The 17,880-nt window shown below is 39.9% G+C and overlaps 1 protein-coding gene across 3 annotated transcripts; it reads left to right on the top strand.

The window, feature by feature from the left end:
• The first annotated feature begins 6,808 nt into the window (after positions 1-6,808).
• Hnrnpa3 (heterogeneous nuclear ribonucleoprotein A3) lies at positions 6,809-16,019 on the top strand. Of its 3 annotated transcripts, none has more exons than XM_048345192.1 (11): positions 6,809-6,954; positions 8,725-8,847; positions 8,935-9,081; positions 9,158-9,368; positions 9,670-9,759; positions 9,842-9,937; positions 10,029-10,109; positions 10,733-10,876; positions 11,668-11,790; positions 11,876-11,944; positions 12,038-16,019. In XM_048345192.1, the coding sequence occupies exons 1-10, from the start codon at positions 6,949-6,951 to the stop codon at positions 11,926-11,928; spliced, it is 1,074 nt and encodes a 357-aa protein (XP_048201149.1). In that variant the 5' UTR covers positions 6,809-6,948; the 3' UTR covers positions 11,929-11,944; positions 12,038-16,019. The 3 variants fall into 3 exon arrangements, with proteins under 3 accessions (XP_048201149.1, XP_048201148.1, XP_048201147.1); XM_048345191.1 differs by having other exon boundaries at positions 6,869-7,020; positions 14,673-16,019; XM_048345190.1 differs by having other exon boundaries at positions 6,869-7,020.
• Positions 16,020-17,880: the final 1,861 nt, after the last annotated feature.

Genomic DNA, 17,880 nt, shown 5'->3' with positions numbered 1-17,880 from the left:
GTGGCTGATGTGTGGTGATAAATCCTTCTTCAAATAGAAAATGAATAAATTATCCCAAAGAGAGGAGGAGGAGGGAGAGGGAGGAAGAGAGGGCCTGGAGTGGGGGGAGAGAGAGAAAAAAAAAGAGAGAGAAAACGAGAGAGAGAGAGAGAGAGAGAGAGAGAGAGAGAGAGAGAGAGAGAATGAAACCTAGAAACCTAGACTGGGCACAATGCTGGAACCCATGGCTGGCTTCATAGGTATATGACTTTTACACTCCCACATGACATTGCACATAGAAGAGTTCTAGTTTGGCTTACCATTCTGATGTCACTGTTTTAAAACTCTCAATTTTAATTAAGCACTCTGTATTTTCATTTTGTACTAGTCCTCACCCAAAATGTGCCGGAAGTCATCTAGGGCTTTGAAGAGGATCTGATATAGTTCATTCATTGTTCATTTATTATGGAATTATAAATAGTCTACTATACAGCCAGGCATTGTAGTTGTCTCTGGAAATAAGATGTGTTTTAATAGGAAGTTTTTTGTTTTCTTTTTCTTTTTTGAGACATCTTAACCATGTAATGAAATACAGACTTGGCCTCTAACCTAATATGGGCATTAGTCACCCCAACCAGGATGATAGAAAGGTTTTTAAGGAAAATGTCTTACTCTTAACAATATAAAATGACATGACATACTACTTCATGCCAACCATGGCCAATGTACTCATTTTTCTGGAGTTCTGGTTTACTTACCTTAAAAAAAAAAAAAAAGAGGGGCTTGGAATATGGCCTAGTGTCACGAGTGCTTGCCTCGTATACATGAAGCCCTGGATTCGATTCCTCAGCACCACATATATAGAAAATGGCCAGAAGGGGCACTGTGGCTCAAGTGGCAGAGTGCTAGCCTTGAGCAAAAAGAAGACAGAGACAGTGCTCAGGCCCTGAGTGGGCCCAGGACTGGCAGAGGGAGGGGGAGGGGAAGGGGGAGGAGGAAGAGGAGGAGGAGGAGGAGGGGGAGGAGGAGGAGGAGGGGGAGGGGGGGAGGAGGGGGAGGAGGGGAGGAGGGGGAGGAGGAGGAGGAGGAGGAGGAGGAGGAGGAGGAGGAGGAGGAGGAGGAGGAGGAGGAGGAGGAGGAGGAGGAGGAGGAGGAGGAGGAGGAGGAGGAGGAGGAGGAGGAGGAGGAGGAGGACAGGGTTTCATTCCTGCGATCCTAGCTATTCTGGATGCTGAAGTTGAGATCTGGAGGACTGAGGAGTAGAAAAGTCCATGAGTGTCCATCTCTAATTATACAGCAAAAAGCAGAGCTGGAGGTGTGTACTGAGTGGTAGAGTAACAGCTGTGACCAAGCATAAGACCCTGAGTTAGAACCCCTGTACAGGGAAAAACAAAAACAAGAAAAAAAACAAACACAAGAGAGAATAAATAATAACAAGACTTAACCTTTAAGATTATTAGGGGTGGGGCTGGGGATATAGCCTAGTGGCAAGAGTGCCTGCCTCGGATACACGAGGCCCTAGGTTCGATTCCCCAGCACCACATATACAGAAAACGGCCAGAAGCGGCGCTGTGGCTCAAGTGGTAGAGTGCTAGCCTTGAGCGGGAAGAAGCCAGGGACAGTGCTCAGGCCCTGAATCCAAGGCCCAGGACTGGCCAAAAAAAAAAAAAAAAAAAAAGATTATTAGGGGAATTAAATGCAGTCAGGAATAAACGTGAATTAGTACAGTTCAGTTATGTGAGTGGCAGGATTTCCTGATATAGCAAGGGTTTTTTTTCCCCCTTCTTTATTATTGAAGTGATGTACAGAGGGGTTACAGTTTCATATGTAAGGAAAGTACATTTTTTATCTAACTTGTTACTTCCTCCTTCATTTTCTTAGCAAGAGTTTGATAAATCATTTTGTTTTATTTTGTTTTTATTTTTTGCTAGTCCTGGAGCTTGAGCTCAGGGCCTGGCCACTGTCCATGATCTTCTTTTGCTCAAGGCTAACACTCTACCACTAAGCCACATTCCTAGTCCTGATAATTTTGTTTTTATTAAAAATGGGAGTGAAAAGGAAATTTTAGATAAATATGAATAGATATGTTTGAAAAACTGAAACGAATTTGTTTATTTTATATATGTATAATTAAAGCACTGATTAGACCAAGAAAATGTATATATAGAATATACAGTAAAATTATTGGCTATAGTCAAATCTAAAAATAAGGTTTGGGAAAGGAGATATTTATTTTATTTTGTGTTTTACTTTATATTTTTCTTACTGAAAAATCAGTATTTCAGCTGGGCACTGGTGTTTTACCCCTGTAATCCTAGCTACTTTGGAGGATGAGATTTAAGCACTGAGGTTCTAAACCATCCTGGGCAGAAAAGTCTATGAGACTCTTAGCTTCAATGAACTACCTAAAAACTGGAAATAGAGCTGTGCCTTAAAGTGGTAGAGTACTAGCTTTGAGCAAAAAAGCTCAGGAACAGCACTAAGACCTTGAGTTCAAGTCCCATGACCAAAAAACAAACAAATAGTATTTTAGATAATGAAATACTATTGTATTATAAGTACAGGGATAGATAATGAAACCTATAGTTTATAACTCTCCCCTTCTAAGAATTACCTTCTTTCTGTCCAAATTTTTTATTCCATTTCCATTTTTGCTTGACTCTTCCATAATTTGCTATTAGTCTTTGAAAAATCAACTCCTCACTGTTTAGCAGTTTCATCATTCATAAAATGAGACACATAATCCAGTTTTGGTATTCTGGTAGCTCTGAATGATATTAAGAAATTGACTCTGCAATGGAGCAGTTACGAGAGGTCAGAGGCAACCAGAGCCACCTAGGCCAGTACTTGTTACAGTGAGCAGCCTTTTTAGGGTTCCTTAAAACATCCCGGGACAGTGGTCCAGGGCATATGCCAAGGAGGCCATGAGTACTATAGACAGCACTTGCAATTTTGTTGCCTGTGGATCACATGGGCAATAATGTGTAATGTGTTTTGTATCATGGACCAAAGACATTAGAGCCAACATGTAGGTCTGAAATCCAGGTGCCCAAGGTATATAGTAGATAGCCCTATGAGGCTGTAATAGATGAGCCTAGCAGACTAAAGTTTCTGGTGGGATCAGCTCTACCCAGGGCTTTTATTTTCCTCCCTCCCTCCTTCCGTCCCTTCTGTTCCTAACTCAAGACCTACGCACTGTCCCTTAGCTTCGTCACTCAAGGCTAGTGCTCTACCACTTGAACCCACAGCTCTACTTCCAGCTTTTTGGTGGTTAATTGAATCTCATGGGCTTTTCTGTCAGCCTGACTTTGAACTGAAATCCTCAGATTGCAGCCTCCAGAGTAGCTCCACATGAGCCACTATTACCTGGCTATATTGTTTTTAATATGTCTTTTTTTTTTTTTTTTTTTTTTTTTGGCTAGTCCTGGGGCTTGAACTCAGGGCCTGAGTACTGTCCCTGGCTTCTTTTTGCTCAAGGCTAGCACTCTGCCACTTGAGCCACAGCGCCACTTCTGGCCGTTTTCTGTATATGTGGTGCTGGGGAATCGAACCCAGGGCCTCATGTATATAAGGCAAGCACTCTTGCCACTAGGCCATATCCCCAGCTCCTGTTTTTAATATGTCTTAACATACAGTGGCTGGATGTTTCTAACTATCTCTTTGTAGAACTAGTGTCTTTTTTTTTTTCCTTTTTCTTCTTTTTGGTGCTTGCTGGGGATCCAAAGCAGGGTTTTGTGCACAGTAGGCAAGCAAACTACTACTGAGTTATATTCCTTATTGCCTTTTTGGTGGCATCTGGGCTGTTGTAGTACATTCATGTTTGAGAGTTGGGTTTTTTTGTTGTTGTTGTTGTTCCTGGGTTTCAACTCGGCCTAGGTACTGTCCATGAGCTCCTTTAGCATTTTACCACTTGAGTTAGAGCTCCACTTCCTGCATTTGTGTTTGAAAGCTTGAGTTTCAATGTAAAAATTTGGATAAGAAAATGTAGTATGAGTTTTGAAATCTATTTGCATTATCACACAAAATGACATGACATTTGTTAATAAGTATAGATTCTTTAAATATAACTGTAAATTGTGAATGGTTATATAAAATGTTTTCATGTATGTTACTATCTACTTAATGTGATCAGAGTTTGGCACAATGAAAATGTGTGTTCAGAATATGAAGAGTTCATCAATTAAAAAGTCTGGGCCAAAAGTGCAAAAAAGCCAGGCACTAGTGACTCACATTTATAATCTTAGCTACTCAGGAAGCTGAGATATGAGGACTGAAGGTCAGCATCAGCCCAGGCAGACAAATTCTGGAAACGCTTGTTTTTAATTAACCAACAAAAAGCTGGAAGTGGAGTGGTGGCTCAAATGGTAGAATGCCAGTTGTGAATGGAAAGAACTTCAAGGAAGCGGGAGGCCCTGAGTTTAAGCTCCTGTACCATGGCTTGGGGAAACAAAAACAAAAACAAGGCTGTAAAAAATTCATTTAAAAAATAAAATATACTTGTGGGTGGAGACAGGTGGAAAAACTAGGAGAAAGTGAAGGGAGGGGTGACATTGTGAAAGAATCCGTCCCAGCCATCCCAGGGGACCATTTAGAGATAGTCATGGACAGAAGAAGGTTTATAAGGAGGTTTATTAGTGGGGCCATATCTCCTTCCAGACGAGCAATATGGCACCTACACCTTAATTCAGGTGTTGGCTAGAGGGAAAGTCTGAGTGTCCAGTGGGAGTGGCCAATTATAGCTCTAGGGCAAGGAGTTCTGGTGTGGTTGGAGCTGGAGGCTAGTGGGAGGGGCTGGGATCTGAGGTGGGGGAAATACTAACACATTGTCCAAAAAGAAATGTGCTCATTATCTGACTTATGTAACTGTAACCCCTCTGTACATCACCTTTATAATAACAATTTAAAAAGTAAAGGCAAGAGACAAGATTTAATTCTAAGTCTTACAAGGTCAGGAACTGCTGGGATGTTTGTATCTGAGAGACCACAGGGCCTCAGATTGGGAGGGAATGCTTAAACAAAATCAGGGTGTAAAAATCACGTATATTCCACATGAAAAAAAACTTTGGGTAAATTCAAAGGATGAACTAAACCCACTTTTAATTAAAGAACAAAAAACATCTGATTAAATAGACTGACATACTCCTCACCATATTTCATTAAAATGAAATACAATTCAAAGAAGGAAAAACAGAAGTTACTGACTAGAAGTAACTTAGGGCTGGGAATGTGGCCTAGTAGCAAAAGTGCTTGCCTATCATACATGAAGCCCTGGGTTTGATTCCTCAGCACCACATAAACAGAAAAAGCCAGAAGTGGCACTGTGGCTCAAGTGGTAGAGTGCTAGCCCTGAGCAAAGAAGCTCAGGGACAGTCTTCAGGCCCTAAGTTAAAGCTCTGGACTGGCAAAAAAAAAAAAAAAAAAAGAAGTAACTTAGGTTAGACACCTACATAAAGCTGACCAGTAGTGAAGTCAGGTGATCACTCTCTATGATACAGGTCCCCTTTGCTGTATCTCCGAGGGTAGACTCAGTGCGAAGACTCTCTTACTATGATCCTTAACACTGGGGGTTTTCTACGTTCCCAAAATTGAACAGGTTATCAGCTTCTCAAAATGCTGGCATTAACTACATATTAAAACTACATTTTTCTAATCTGAAGCCTGTTGTTTCCTCTGATAAAGTGTACATAAAAATTTGCTTGATGATGGAATTAGAGCAGCAAGAAAACAGTGTTTGGGAGGTATTTCACCCAAATTAAAAGGGTAGGTGACCAGTGCCCACAACAGAGTATGCTTTGTCCATGTTTCCCAGATATAATGCCTATCTTCACTGGACATCAACACATTCGTACCCTTTTCTCGCCCATTTTCCAAGCTCCAAGCCGTCCACTTCCCACTTGGTAGCACATATTTTCTTTTCAAGGAATTTACAATGGAACTAATTATATTTCGAATCCTTCTGACTGAGGTTAACTGAGATAACTTTTGAAAAGAAGTTGGTTATTTGGATTGCAAAATCAAAAGAGCGCATTTTCTTAGCAGGGAAAGGTTTGTCGCTTGTAGCTTTTTTTTTTTTTTCATAATCAGTTATCTTTAAATATGGATTAACGTATGCCTGTCGTTTGGGGAGGTCACTTTCTTTTTCCATTTTCACTTGTGGAAAACGAAGTTGAAGCAATCCTTTGGATAGGGAGAGAAAGTATTAGAGCTCTTGTTTTCTAATTCATCTAGTAATCTTCACAAAATTGGGAACAGAGGACCACACTGAAGTTAAAAATAAAACACCTGGCAATAGGTGCTCAGTCCGTCAGTCAGCCCGCCCGCCAGAGGCCTGCGCTAGGTCCGGTCCGCGCGAGGCCCTGGATACGTGCAAGGTCACAGTCGCGGGGAATTTCAGTACGGTCCCTCTCGGGGGGGGGGGGGGCGTCGCAGTCACAACCCGGAATCTGGAGACGTCCTCCGGAGGACATGGGGGACTTTCTAGCAATTTTCAATTCGGAAAAGTGTCTTTTTTTTTTTTTTTTTTTTAAACTTCAAAAACGGGACCCGGAAGGACCGGGAAACGGAGAAGGCGAGGCCCGCGTGGGGGAGGGGTAGACCGCGCGAGAAGAAAGGGAAAGGCCTTTCTTTCAGGTGACGCGCGGTCAGGAGACGTTCTCCCGACGTGGGCGCTCACCATTGGCCGAGACCATTTCGACGTGCCCACAGCCGCCCAGGCGCGAACAGCGGCCAGGGCGGCACTTCATTGGATGTTAGTGAAGCGCGCGCGCTCCCGCGGCCCGCCAAGCCTCCGCCCGCCAACCCGCTGATCCAGTCCCCCTTCGCTCCCACCTGGCCACGCCCCTCTCCGAGATTGCCCCTCCTCCGGCAGGCCGGCGGCGCGCGGAAAGAGCGTCACGTGACGACTAGCCCCGCCTCTTCCTCTCGGTCCCATATTGAACTCGAGTTGGAAGAGGCGAGTCCGGTCTCAAAATGGAGGTAAAACCGCCGCCCGGTCGCCCCCAGCCCGACTCCGGCCGTCGCCGCCGTCGCCGGGGGGAGGAGGTATTAGGGGGAGAGCGGGGGGTTGATGGGTAGCAACCGGCTTGGGGGGTCTAGCTGGGAGTGGGGAGGCCGGGTGGACCGGGTCGGCCGTCCCGCGCTCTGCGATGAGAGGGGCGGCGGGTGGGGGAGGGGAGCGGGCCTCTGAGGCCTCCTCGGGGCTCCTCGCCCGCCTCGCCCGCACCATCGGCCTCACCGGCGGCCCACGGAGACGCAGCGTGGTCGGGGATCCCCTTAGGAGGCCTAACGGCCCGCCGGCTGCGCGGCCTCGGATGCAAGGCCGAGAGCGGCATGGCGGGCCTTCCCGGGAGCGGTTGGGAGGAGGTGGTGGGGGAGGGGAGGGGACGAGCAGCACATCCGGGCGATCGAGCAAGCGGGCGGCGGCCACCTTGACTCCGATCCGCCGCCGAGTTACGAAATGGCGCATTGGTCCGCAATGGCCGCCGCCTCGCTGCGTCGCCGGGAAAGAGCGCGGGATTGGAGAGAACTGGCGGGAGGCGGCCCGGCGGAGCCGAGAATTGCCGAGAAGCTCAGGGCGCGGTGCTTTTACTGAATTTGCCGGGACGCGAGTCTAGGCCTTTACAGAACAACTCGGCCAGCAGAATTTGTTAAATGCTTTGATTTGTTCCCAGAGTTTTTTTTTTCTGGAAAGCTTTCTAATTTAAAATGCTTCCAAAAGTGTTCAGAATGGAACTACTCAGCTCACCATGTGGGTGAAATGCTTTTTATTGTTGCCGAATTTGAAATTTACATGTGTGTCGAGGTAGAAGTAGGAACTGAGCCTTTTGAGAAAAAAAAAAAAACCCCTGAATTTCCCGTTGCTTGTTTCGGCTCTGGTTTTATTTTATGAATTTTAGTTTTTCATATGTTTGTGAGAATTACATGTGTGTTTTAATTATTCTTTTGGTCAGTCTTCGTGTTCTTACGAAGTACTTTTAACCTTGAGAGAAAGTGGATTAACCGGCTGTTAATCATTTAGCATTACCATTCGATTCGAAGTCTTAACATCTCTTAGAGGACAGAATGTAAATGAATTTCTTTAATTAAGGACTTCAGATGAACGAAATTCGTGCATGATTAAAAGTGGCAGTTACGTAGCATATTTAAACAAGCTTGCTGGAATACAGTTTCAGGTAGCATCTTTCTAATGTGCATTTTTGTTTTGTGCTTCATTCTGGTCAGGCAGTATATATTGTACATGATGTAAGTTGTATTTGAACCGCTTAACCATTTAAGTACACGTAGTTTTGTATCCTGTAACAAATTGATCACAAAAAACTGTGATGGGCTGTCTTCAAAGTTTTTCGTGGAAGAGATGTTGGTTTAGCCTGGTGATGCCTATTTTAATGTTGATTTTTTGGAAAATGTAATTTTTTTCTCTAGATATGCCAGTCAAATAATTTTAATATATGCGTTACAGATTGTCATTTCAAGTTAGTTGTGGGAGCATAGACAAGGAGTACTTAAAATGGAATGGTTGGACACTGCTAGACACCCTGGCTTCTTAGAAAATGACTGTCCCTTCCAAGACACTTAGTTGCAGCTTTGAAGAATGAATTTCTTTTATTCTAGAATTATTTTGACTTGAAGCAATTCTTGGCAGCATTGTGGGAAAATTGCTAACTGGCCAAATTGTTAATGTTACAGAAACTTGGCAACTTAAAAAAATTACAAGAAATAATAAAACATACTGATTCTTTTTCTTAGGGCCATGATCCAAAGGAACCAGAGCAGCTGCGGAAGCTGTTTATTGGTGGTCTGAGCTTTGAAACTACAGATGATAGTTTAAGAGAACATTTTGAGAAATGGGGCACACTCACAGATTGTGTGGTAAGTTAGAAGGGAAGAAAAACCTTCTTAGGAAGGGGAGAGGACTTGTAGAGATGTACTTTAATATTTTAAATTTTTATTTTGTAGGTAATGAGAGATCCTCAGACAAAACGTTCCAGGGGCTTTGGTTTTGTGACTTACTCTTGTGTTGAAGAGGTGGATGCAGCCATGTGTGCTAGACCCCACAAGGTTGATGGACGTGTTGTAGAACCAAAGAGAGCAGTTTCTAGAGAGGTATTTTAATACCTTGTTGTATTATATGTGAAACAGTGAAAGTTTGGTTTTTTTGACTTATTGTCTTTATTTGTAGGATTCTGTGAAGCCAGGAGCCCATCTAACAGTGAAGAAAATTTTTGTTGGTGGTATTAAAGAAGATACAGAAGAATATAATTTGAGAGACTACTTTGAAAAATACGGCAAGATTGAAACCATAGAAGTTATGGAAGACAGGCAGAGTGGAAAAAAGAGAGGATTTGCTTTTGTAACTTTTGATGATCATGATACAGTTGATAAAATTGTTGGTAAGTAACAACATTGGAATTTGAGTTTGTATTTTGAACTAAATTTGCTAAGTTGCTTGGCAAATTTGGTTGTACTTAGTAACCTAAAAAGTGCATGGGTCACTTTCTGTAAATTGTCTGCACCTGTGTAACCAGCATCTAGATCAAGAAATCAACACCTAACTTCCCAGAACATTCCCTTACCCCCACTCAACTATCTTCTCTTGACAGTATGTTAATGCAATGCATAATGACAGGTTATCATTTTTATGTTGTTTTCCAAAAAAAATAACTTTCTTTTGTTTGGTTAAAAAAATTTTAGTTCAGAAATACCACACTATTAATGGGCATAATTGTGAAGTGAAAAAGGCCCTTTCTAAACAAGAGATGCAGTCTGCTGGATCACAAAGAGGTAAGTAAATCTGTTACATGTATATAGTAAATTAGAGGTGTTAGTAACGTTCTTAAAATTTTTAACTTGGCCTGTGTTCAAGGTCGTGGAGGTGGATCTGGCAACTTTATGGGTCGTGGAGGAAACTTTGGAGGTGGTGGAGGTAATTTTGGACGTGGTGGAAACTTTGGTGGAAGAGGTAGGTTATACTTAACAATTCTAAGTACAAATATATCTTGAATTGAAGTCACTAGCATATATAATTTTAATTCCTGTCTTGCTTTCCTTAGGAGGCTATGGTGGTGGAGGTGGTGGCAGCAGAGGTAGCTATGGAGGAGGTGATGGTGGATACAATGGATTTGGAGGTGATGGTAAGCTTGTGCTTCTTATTATGTCTAGATCAATAAAATACATTTTTTAGCTGGCCCTTTAGAAGAATGAAATTTCCCTTGGAGATGAACACTAGTCCTTTTTTCCAAAAAGATATTTTACTGTGGGCTGGGAATATGACAATGGTAGAGCATAGCCTGACAAGCTTGAAGGCCTTTATCACCCCTACTCTCCAAAATCATCTGTTAGCAGTTGAGTTACTGGAGCTTTTTTTTTTAAGGAGCTAGTACTCAGGCCTACTTCACTCAGCTTACTTGCTCACTACTTGAGCCACATTGCCAGCTTAGCATTTTACTGGTTGCTTGGAGATAAGAGTCTTGCAGACTTCTCTGCCTGAGTTGCCTTCAAACCTTGCCCTCCTCCTGATCAACTAGGATTGCAGACATGAGCTACCAGGTCCAAGCTGGATTTGCTTTTCTTTGTGAAATTTAAATATTTAAAAACTGAGTTTTGATTTCAAGATACTAAGATTTTTTGCTGTTTGTATTAGATAGGCATTAACAGGTTTTATAATGTTAATTGGCTTGCCGGTTCCTTAAAAGTCATATAAACTGGAATTCAGTATCTTCACCCCCTTACAATGTTTTATGTGGCCTGTTTACAGGTGGCAACTATGGCGGTGGTCCTGGTTATAGTAGTAGAGGAGGTTATGGTGGTGGTGGACCAGGTTATGGAAACCAAGGTGGTGGATATGGTGGTGGAGGAGGAGGTTATGATGGTTACAATGAAGGAGGAAATTTTGGTGGCGGTAAGTTTTCATTCACTTGCTAAGTATTCGATAATTTCAGTTAAAGAGTTTAAAGAAGTTTTTAACATTTTAATAAAATGGAGACTTAAGTTCTAATAAAATGGAGATTTAAATCTAAATTTTTCTTGGGTATATAGTAAATGAGTAAAAATACCCTCAACTCTTAGTTGTGGTAAAGTGGACTCAACAGTATAGAGTATAATATTAAAGTATATTAAAGTCAGTATATTTAAAGTATATTAAAAGTCAGCACTGTGCCTGGCTTCTTTTTGCTCAAAGCTAGCATTCTGCCACTTGAGCCACAGCGCCACTTCTGGCCATTTTCTATATATGTGGTGCTGAGGAATCGAACCCAGGGCTTCATGTATGCGAGACAAGCACTCTTGCCACTAGGCCATATTCCCAGCCCAATGTCTCCGTTTCCTAAGACATCTAAACTAGTAAATGGAATGTGGAAATTGTTTGAAAACTTGGACATGTTGAAGTGAATATGGTATTGAACCAACGCTGGTCTTAGGTTAGCTAAAATAATTTGGGGTCTTAACTGTTAATGCAGAGCTTTATTAGGGACACATTTTCCTTCTCAACCTGTGTCTTGGGTTTGCTATGAGATCAATTTATGGTAAAGGGAGATTGGTAGTTCTCTACAATTTCAGTCATTTGACAGAGTTGCATGTACATATTTATGGAGTGTGCTACCATGGTTGTCACATGTTGAGTTCCCTAATTTTAAGAGGAGATAAAACTTGACTGTCTAGGTAAAACTACAAATAAAATCTTTGCAATTTTAGGTAACTACGGTGGTGGTGGAAACTATAATGATTTTGGAAATTACAGTGGACAACAGCAGTCAAATTATGGACCCATGAAGGGGGGCAGTTTTGGTGGAAGAAGCTCTGGCAGTCCATATGGTGGTAAATAAATTTTAGTAAAAACTTTCAGAGTAATTTTAGCTTAAAAGTTTGTGTATATTTGAAAATTCTTCATTTGTATTCTCAGGTGGTTATGGATCTGGTGGTGGAAGTGGTGGATATGGTAGCAGAAGGTTTTAAAAACGACAGAAAAAGGGTAGGTATCTTTAAATTTTTATTGTGATGATAAAGAATATGTGGAACCTGTTCACTGACTGTAATAATTTTTTTATCCTGTATTATTCAACAGGCTACAGTTCTTAGCAGGAGAGAGAGCGAGGAGTTGTCAGGAAAGCTGCAGGTTACTTTGAGACAGTCGTCCCAAATGCATTAGAGGAACTGTAAAAATCTGCCACAGAAGGAACGATGATCCATAGTCAGAAAAGTTACTGCAGCTTAAACAGGAAACCCTTCTTGTTCAGGACTGTCATAGCCACAGTTTGCAAAAAGTGCAGCTATTGATTAATGCAATGTAGTGTCAATTAGATGTACATTCCTGAGGTCTTTTATCTGTTGTAGCTTTGTCTTTTTCTTTTTCTTTTCATTACATCAGGTATATTGCCCTGTAAATTGTGGTAGTGGTACCAGGAATAAAAAATTAAGGAATTTTTAACTTTTCAATATTTGTGTAGTTCAGTTTTTCTACATTTTAGTACAGAAACTTTAACAAAATGCAGTTTTGAAGGTGTTTCCTTGTGAGTTAACAAGTAAAGATCATTGTTAATTACTATTTTGTATGAATTTTGCTAAAGTTAACTGTAAAGAAACACCTTACTGACTCGCAATTTAAGGGGAATCTATTCTCCTCATTTCCAAACCATGATATGAATGGGCGCTGACATGTGGAGAGAATAGATACTTGTATGTATGCATTGTGTGTTTTAGATACATAGGATTGGGTATTTAAATTAGCATATTTGTGAATTTAATAGCATTAAGATTACCTTCAAATGAAAAAAAATTCTCAAAATCCCTATTTGGTTTTTGTGCATTTTCTTTCAATGTAATCATGATTTTAGTGTGTTTAAGATTTGCTGAATCCTAGCTGTATTTAGAACCATCTCCATTCTACATTTACCCTGATTACATTTGAGACTGACTGCTACCATAGTTTTGGAGTGTAAAGCATGTCTGCTGCCCTCTGTTTAAATTTGTAAAGGGTAGTGGATGTTTTCCTCGTCCTTTTAGAAACTATTCTTAATTTTCGATACAGGACCACTAAGTGTGCAATGTCTGAGCATATTAGTGGATACCTGATTTTATTGTTTTTCCTTTGAAACCCCTGAGACCTATACGTTTTTATTACTTTCCTTGGTTTAATTTCTCCATGCAAGTTTTCAGAGCAAGAGAATAAAAAGACACTTCATTGTCAAATTCTTAACTGGCTGGCATGCTTTCCTGTTTGTACCTTACACATTTTTGCTGAGTGAATCCAAGGATAGAGATATAATTGTCCAAAATAACAATGCAGCAGATATGTAGCACAGTTGCTTAGAATAAGCTGCTCACTTCCCAAAGACATGGAATGAAATTTGGATAGTTGTTGAGTTCTTAGTTAAATTCCTACAGAACACACTTACTCATTATGTATATTTCAACCTAAATCATGTTGGTATGAGTTAGCAATTTGTTTGGAAGTCCCTGGTTGAGAAGACTTCAATATGGTCATACACTATATAAACAAATGTCTACTGTTTGCGCCAGCTAGTGCTTACAATTTCACTCAAACCCTTAGTATGTGCCCTGCTGTTACTCTTTCTTTGGCAGTGAACATTGAATTCAAGATTTTTACGTGGTTTTTAAAGTACTAAGCAAAACAAGCAATAAAAAGGGGGATGGGGTGTGCTAGTGTTTGAATATGCTCTCTTGTTGCTCTAATTCTGTGCATTATTAATATTTGGATGCATGCAATGCCAGCATGGAAATTGGTCTTCACAGATACTGAAGTTTTCCAGAAAACACTCAAACCAATAAATGTATCAAGACAACATTCCATTTGTTAATGGGCATATGTGAATAAGCAGTGTAGAACATAGGCTTATATTAGAAAATGGTTAAGTCTTTATTAACATCAAGTGTGGTTATATAAATGGACACTGTCAATGTTCATAACGTGGGTACTTGGTCAAGATAATGCTTGGGAAACATTAAAATTGAGCTAAATTGTCTCAAGTTCTTTTATTCATATAATAAAGGTTGAAAGAATGGGGAAGATTTAACATTTCCTGTTTTTATGTTTGTGAAATTGTTTGATACAACCTTGACAGTATCCTTTAATGGCATATAGGGTTAATTGTACTGTTAACCAACTTTCATGTTCTGGAACTAGCTCAATAGTTAAAATCTCAGTAAGTGGATGTTTACAACCTATAAGCAGGTGGGTTCTGTTTGTGACCTGTTTATAAGTTGTATTAGGTTAGCTTTGATGAACAGTGTGGAAAAGTAAGCCATGAGGAGGGTGATTTAACCAGCTTTAAAGGACCTAAGTTATGCTTTTTAAAGCACAGTGGTGGATCAAAGGAAACTCACTAAGACAGGACTTCAGCAGCCTTTTGATTATGGACAAGTCAGCATAAATAAAGAATGAGAAGGCAGCAGCAAGAGCTTCAACCACAGAGGAGTGAAAGCATAAGATACTATGATGATAGTGAGCAGCTAGTTAAATCTGCTTATTACAACTGAAATATCGAAGAAAGTCTAGCAGGAAGGAGTTCTTCGCCTTTTGGAACATCAATGAGAGATAGTTGCCACAGACACTAGGTCTAGCATTTAGACCTGCGAGGAAGGGCAATAAGCATTAGGTAAGGCTTGAATTTGAATTTTTTCACTAATTAAAGAGTGATTTTTTTGTAAAGCAAGGTAAGAGTAATCTTTTTGATTTGCAGGTTGAATGTGAACCCTACTTGCCTAAATGAGGAATGTCTTTCCTACCATCTTAAATACGAAGGTTTCTGGCTGGGTAAGGTTTGTAGTTCACAGTAAAACCTATGACACGATTTATTTCCCCACAAATAGATTACATATTTAATTTCATCCCCTCTAGTAGGGACTTTGGCAAGATTCTCAAGCTGAATTTTTGGTACCACATTCAAACTTTAAAGCCTCGCATTTTTTAATTCCCCTGCAATGTCAACCAATGTTCATTGAGTCAGGCATGACATTTTTTTTCATGTATATAGAGCTCATAAGTGTCTTTAGGATAAAGGAAAGAAAGTAACCACAAGCATTACGAAAACCTTTGTTGTAATAAGCATAACTTCTGACGATTAAGCTGCCAATCCTCATGTTTAGGGAAAACACTTTAGTGAACTTCCACAATTAACTGATGAAACAAAGATTTGTGTTCCAAATGTCCTCATAAGTTACCTTGCAAGGGTTTTTTGTACCAGTAGGTTAAATTTTGTTTTTAACAGGTTCTAATATTTGTTTTTAAAAGACATCTCAAAAAGACACCTTTCCCCCATATTTTGGTTGCTATTTAAATCAATTGCTGGTTGTCATAAGGGCTATTTTTTCTGCCCTAAAAGGGCATGTTAAAAATGGAAAATAAAAGGTTTAATTTGTTTTAGCACTTTCCAGGGGGCAGTTATTCCAAATGTGCTAGTTTCTAAGTTGTAAGTCAACGTCCTATGTGAACAGCAATAGTTAACCAGAATATAGTTGCAGAGAAAGGTTGGGTCTAGATCACCTCACAGAGTTAAGGTAATAGCATTTCTATGTGGTTTGGTACAAAGAAATTGGGAAACTTTATTTTCAAGGTATTTTCTGTTTCATCCGAAATAAAGTGATTTTATTTAAAAGCAGTTCCATTGTCATTTCTGAAAAGTCACACTTGTGCCAATAAAGGATGTTCTTGGAAATGGTTAGGGGAAACTTGGTCATTTTGTTAAACCTATAGGGTATTGCTTCCGGTACTGCATTTACATAATTTTCATGTCAAAAACTATGGTAAAAGTCCATTTGTTAGAGGACTGAATAGAAATAAGCTAGACTTCAAGGTTTTCAGTATGTCTCTATGAAATACTTGTCAACTATCAGGTTGGTGTCACAAAGTAGTGCATAAGCATGCTAGTGTGCAGAAGTGATAAGGTTTGTTAGCCTGTCCACAATTCTAAAGCTCCATTGTTTTCTGACTTATAAGAGGTGGTCTATAATGGATTTAAATGTTTCATTTGTAGTATAACGAAATGTTTACAGAAAGATAACTTTTTCATTAAAATATTTTTTAGAAATTTGTGTCTTGTTTTGTCACTTCAGTGTTCATGCTATAGGTAAAACGAAGCAAAAGCTTGTTTTAAAAAGATAAGTGTTGAAGAAGGGAAGGTAGGTTAGAATAAAAGTATTTTTCAAAATTTACTGGTAGGGGAATTGGGAATATGGCCTAGTGACACAAGTGCTTGCCTCATACATGAAGCCCTGGGTTTGATTCCCCAGCAGTCATACAGAAAATGGCGCTGTGGGTCAAGTGGCAAGAGAGCCTTGAGCAAAAAGCCAAGGACAATGCTCAAGCCCTGACTCCAAGGCCCAGGACTGGCAAAAAAAATTATTTTAAAGGACAGTTACATTTTGGGCATCAGTGGTGTCCAGAGCAACTGAGCAGTTGAATGCATGAAAAAAGCTGGGCAAGAATTGGGTTGGGGTTAATTTAAATGGTTTCTTAAAACTGAATTGAATAGAGGCAGATGGGACATTTTGTGAGTACAGGAAAGCGTATATGAGAATTATCTATAGTAGTGCAATATAATCCAAGTAAAAGGTACCACATATATGGTTACAGTCAAGATTTGAATATAGTTTGGGCTGATACTGGGGTTTTAAAACTGCAGCATTGCATATTTGTATTTCTGTATTTAATAGCTGTTAGCATCTTCCCAGTATACTTTTGGTTGAAGTATTGCAGAGTCAAGTAAGGACTTGTTAACAGGATTCTAAGGTTATCATTTCAAACTGGTTTTATGTATTCCTGCTATGTATAGTTAAGTGGTCTTTAGTTGTGTACCTTAAAGTTCAGTTTAGTACCTAAGTCTTGAAGTGAGAACGAGAAAATGTTTCCAAAAAACGTTTTTTCAGAAAGAAAATTATTGGGAAATAAATTTGAGTGTCATGGCTATTGAAATTGGGAAGGCAATGTTTCTTTGCAAATATGGGATCTTGTTATGTATTAAAATGGTTTAACTTTGAAGTGCCAAGTTTTGGGTCAATTAACAAAGTAGTCTGCTTTTGCTTATTTATAGAGACTGCCAAGTAATGGCAAGGGGTGAATTGAACTGCATACATGTTAATATAAGATTTAAATGGGCACAGCTCTGCAAGCTAGCTAGGTCATAACAATTTACACATAGTTTAAATCCAGTATTCATGTAGTAATGGGCCAAGTTAAAAAGTTGCTGGCTTTGAACTGTTAGAACTGGTTAAATTGCATCCATGTGTAGCCATGAGTGTAGTTTATAGCAAAGGGTTTTGCTAGATGTCAACAGGCTTTTCTTATCAACAAACATGTTAGGTTTTACATTCTTTAAAATAGACCAGGGCTAGAAGTATGTCTGAGTTGATGAAAGTGCTTATTACCTAGCAGGCAGGAAACCTAGCTTAAATCTCGTACCACCAAGACCTCTATCACTTTTATTGGGTTGTCCATTTGTCAAATCTCTAGCTGTCTTGCTTTCATCCAATCGGTATTAAAAATGTAATTAAGGTTTTGTTACTCTAATTGTTAAATTTTGTCCATCAGGTTTAAACAGAACTTAGTTTTGTTGTGATCATTGAATTGTCAAGTTTTTTTGGAAGTTTTTGTTGTGTTCATTTCTGGCTGTTTTGATAATAACAGGCCCTCTTAAATGGTGACCTAATGTGCATAAATGTGGAGTTTAGATATTTCTCTGACTAATAAAGTATTTTGTGACTTAGTAATGTGTGCTTTATACATTAAAGGAGGGCTTAGCAAACCTGACATCTACATCTGAATTTATATAATTTTCAACAGTGATCAGATTTGTACTGATTTCAATAAGTGAAGCATTGAATGCCATTGTGATTTGTTGGCAGGATTGAAGGATGCACTATGAAATACAGTGAGCAACCCATCGAAGTCCT

This window comes from Perognathus longimembris, chromosome 4 (assembly GCF_023159225.1).
Source record: "Perognathus longimembris pacificus isolate PPM17 chromosome 4, ASM2315922v1, whole genome shotgun sequence".
Classification (NCBI taxonomy): domain Eukaryota; kingdom Metazoa; phylum Chordata; class Mammalia; order Rodentia; family Heteromyidae; genus Perognathus; species Perognathus longimembris.
Note: the sequence above shows the minus strand (reverse complement) of the source record. Positions and strands in the feature narration are given on the sequence as shown.

What these genes read in the sequence shown, in the direction of transcription:
- Hnrnpa3 (XM_048345191.1), top strand. Translation starts at nt 6,949, where the DNA reads ATGGAGGTAAAACCGCCGCCCGGTCGCCCCCAGCCCGACTCCGGCCGT. An exon ending in GCCGTCGCCGGGGGGAGGAG is followed by an intron (nt 7,021 to 8,724) that starts GTATTAGGGGGA and finishes TCTTTTTCTTAG; the next exon opens with GGCCATGATCCAAAGGAACC. An exon ending in CAATGGATTTGGAGGTGATG is followed by an intron (nt 10,110 to 10,732) that starts GTAAGCTTGTGC and finishes GCCTGTTTACAG; the next exon opens with GTGGCAACTATGGCGGTGGT.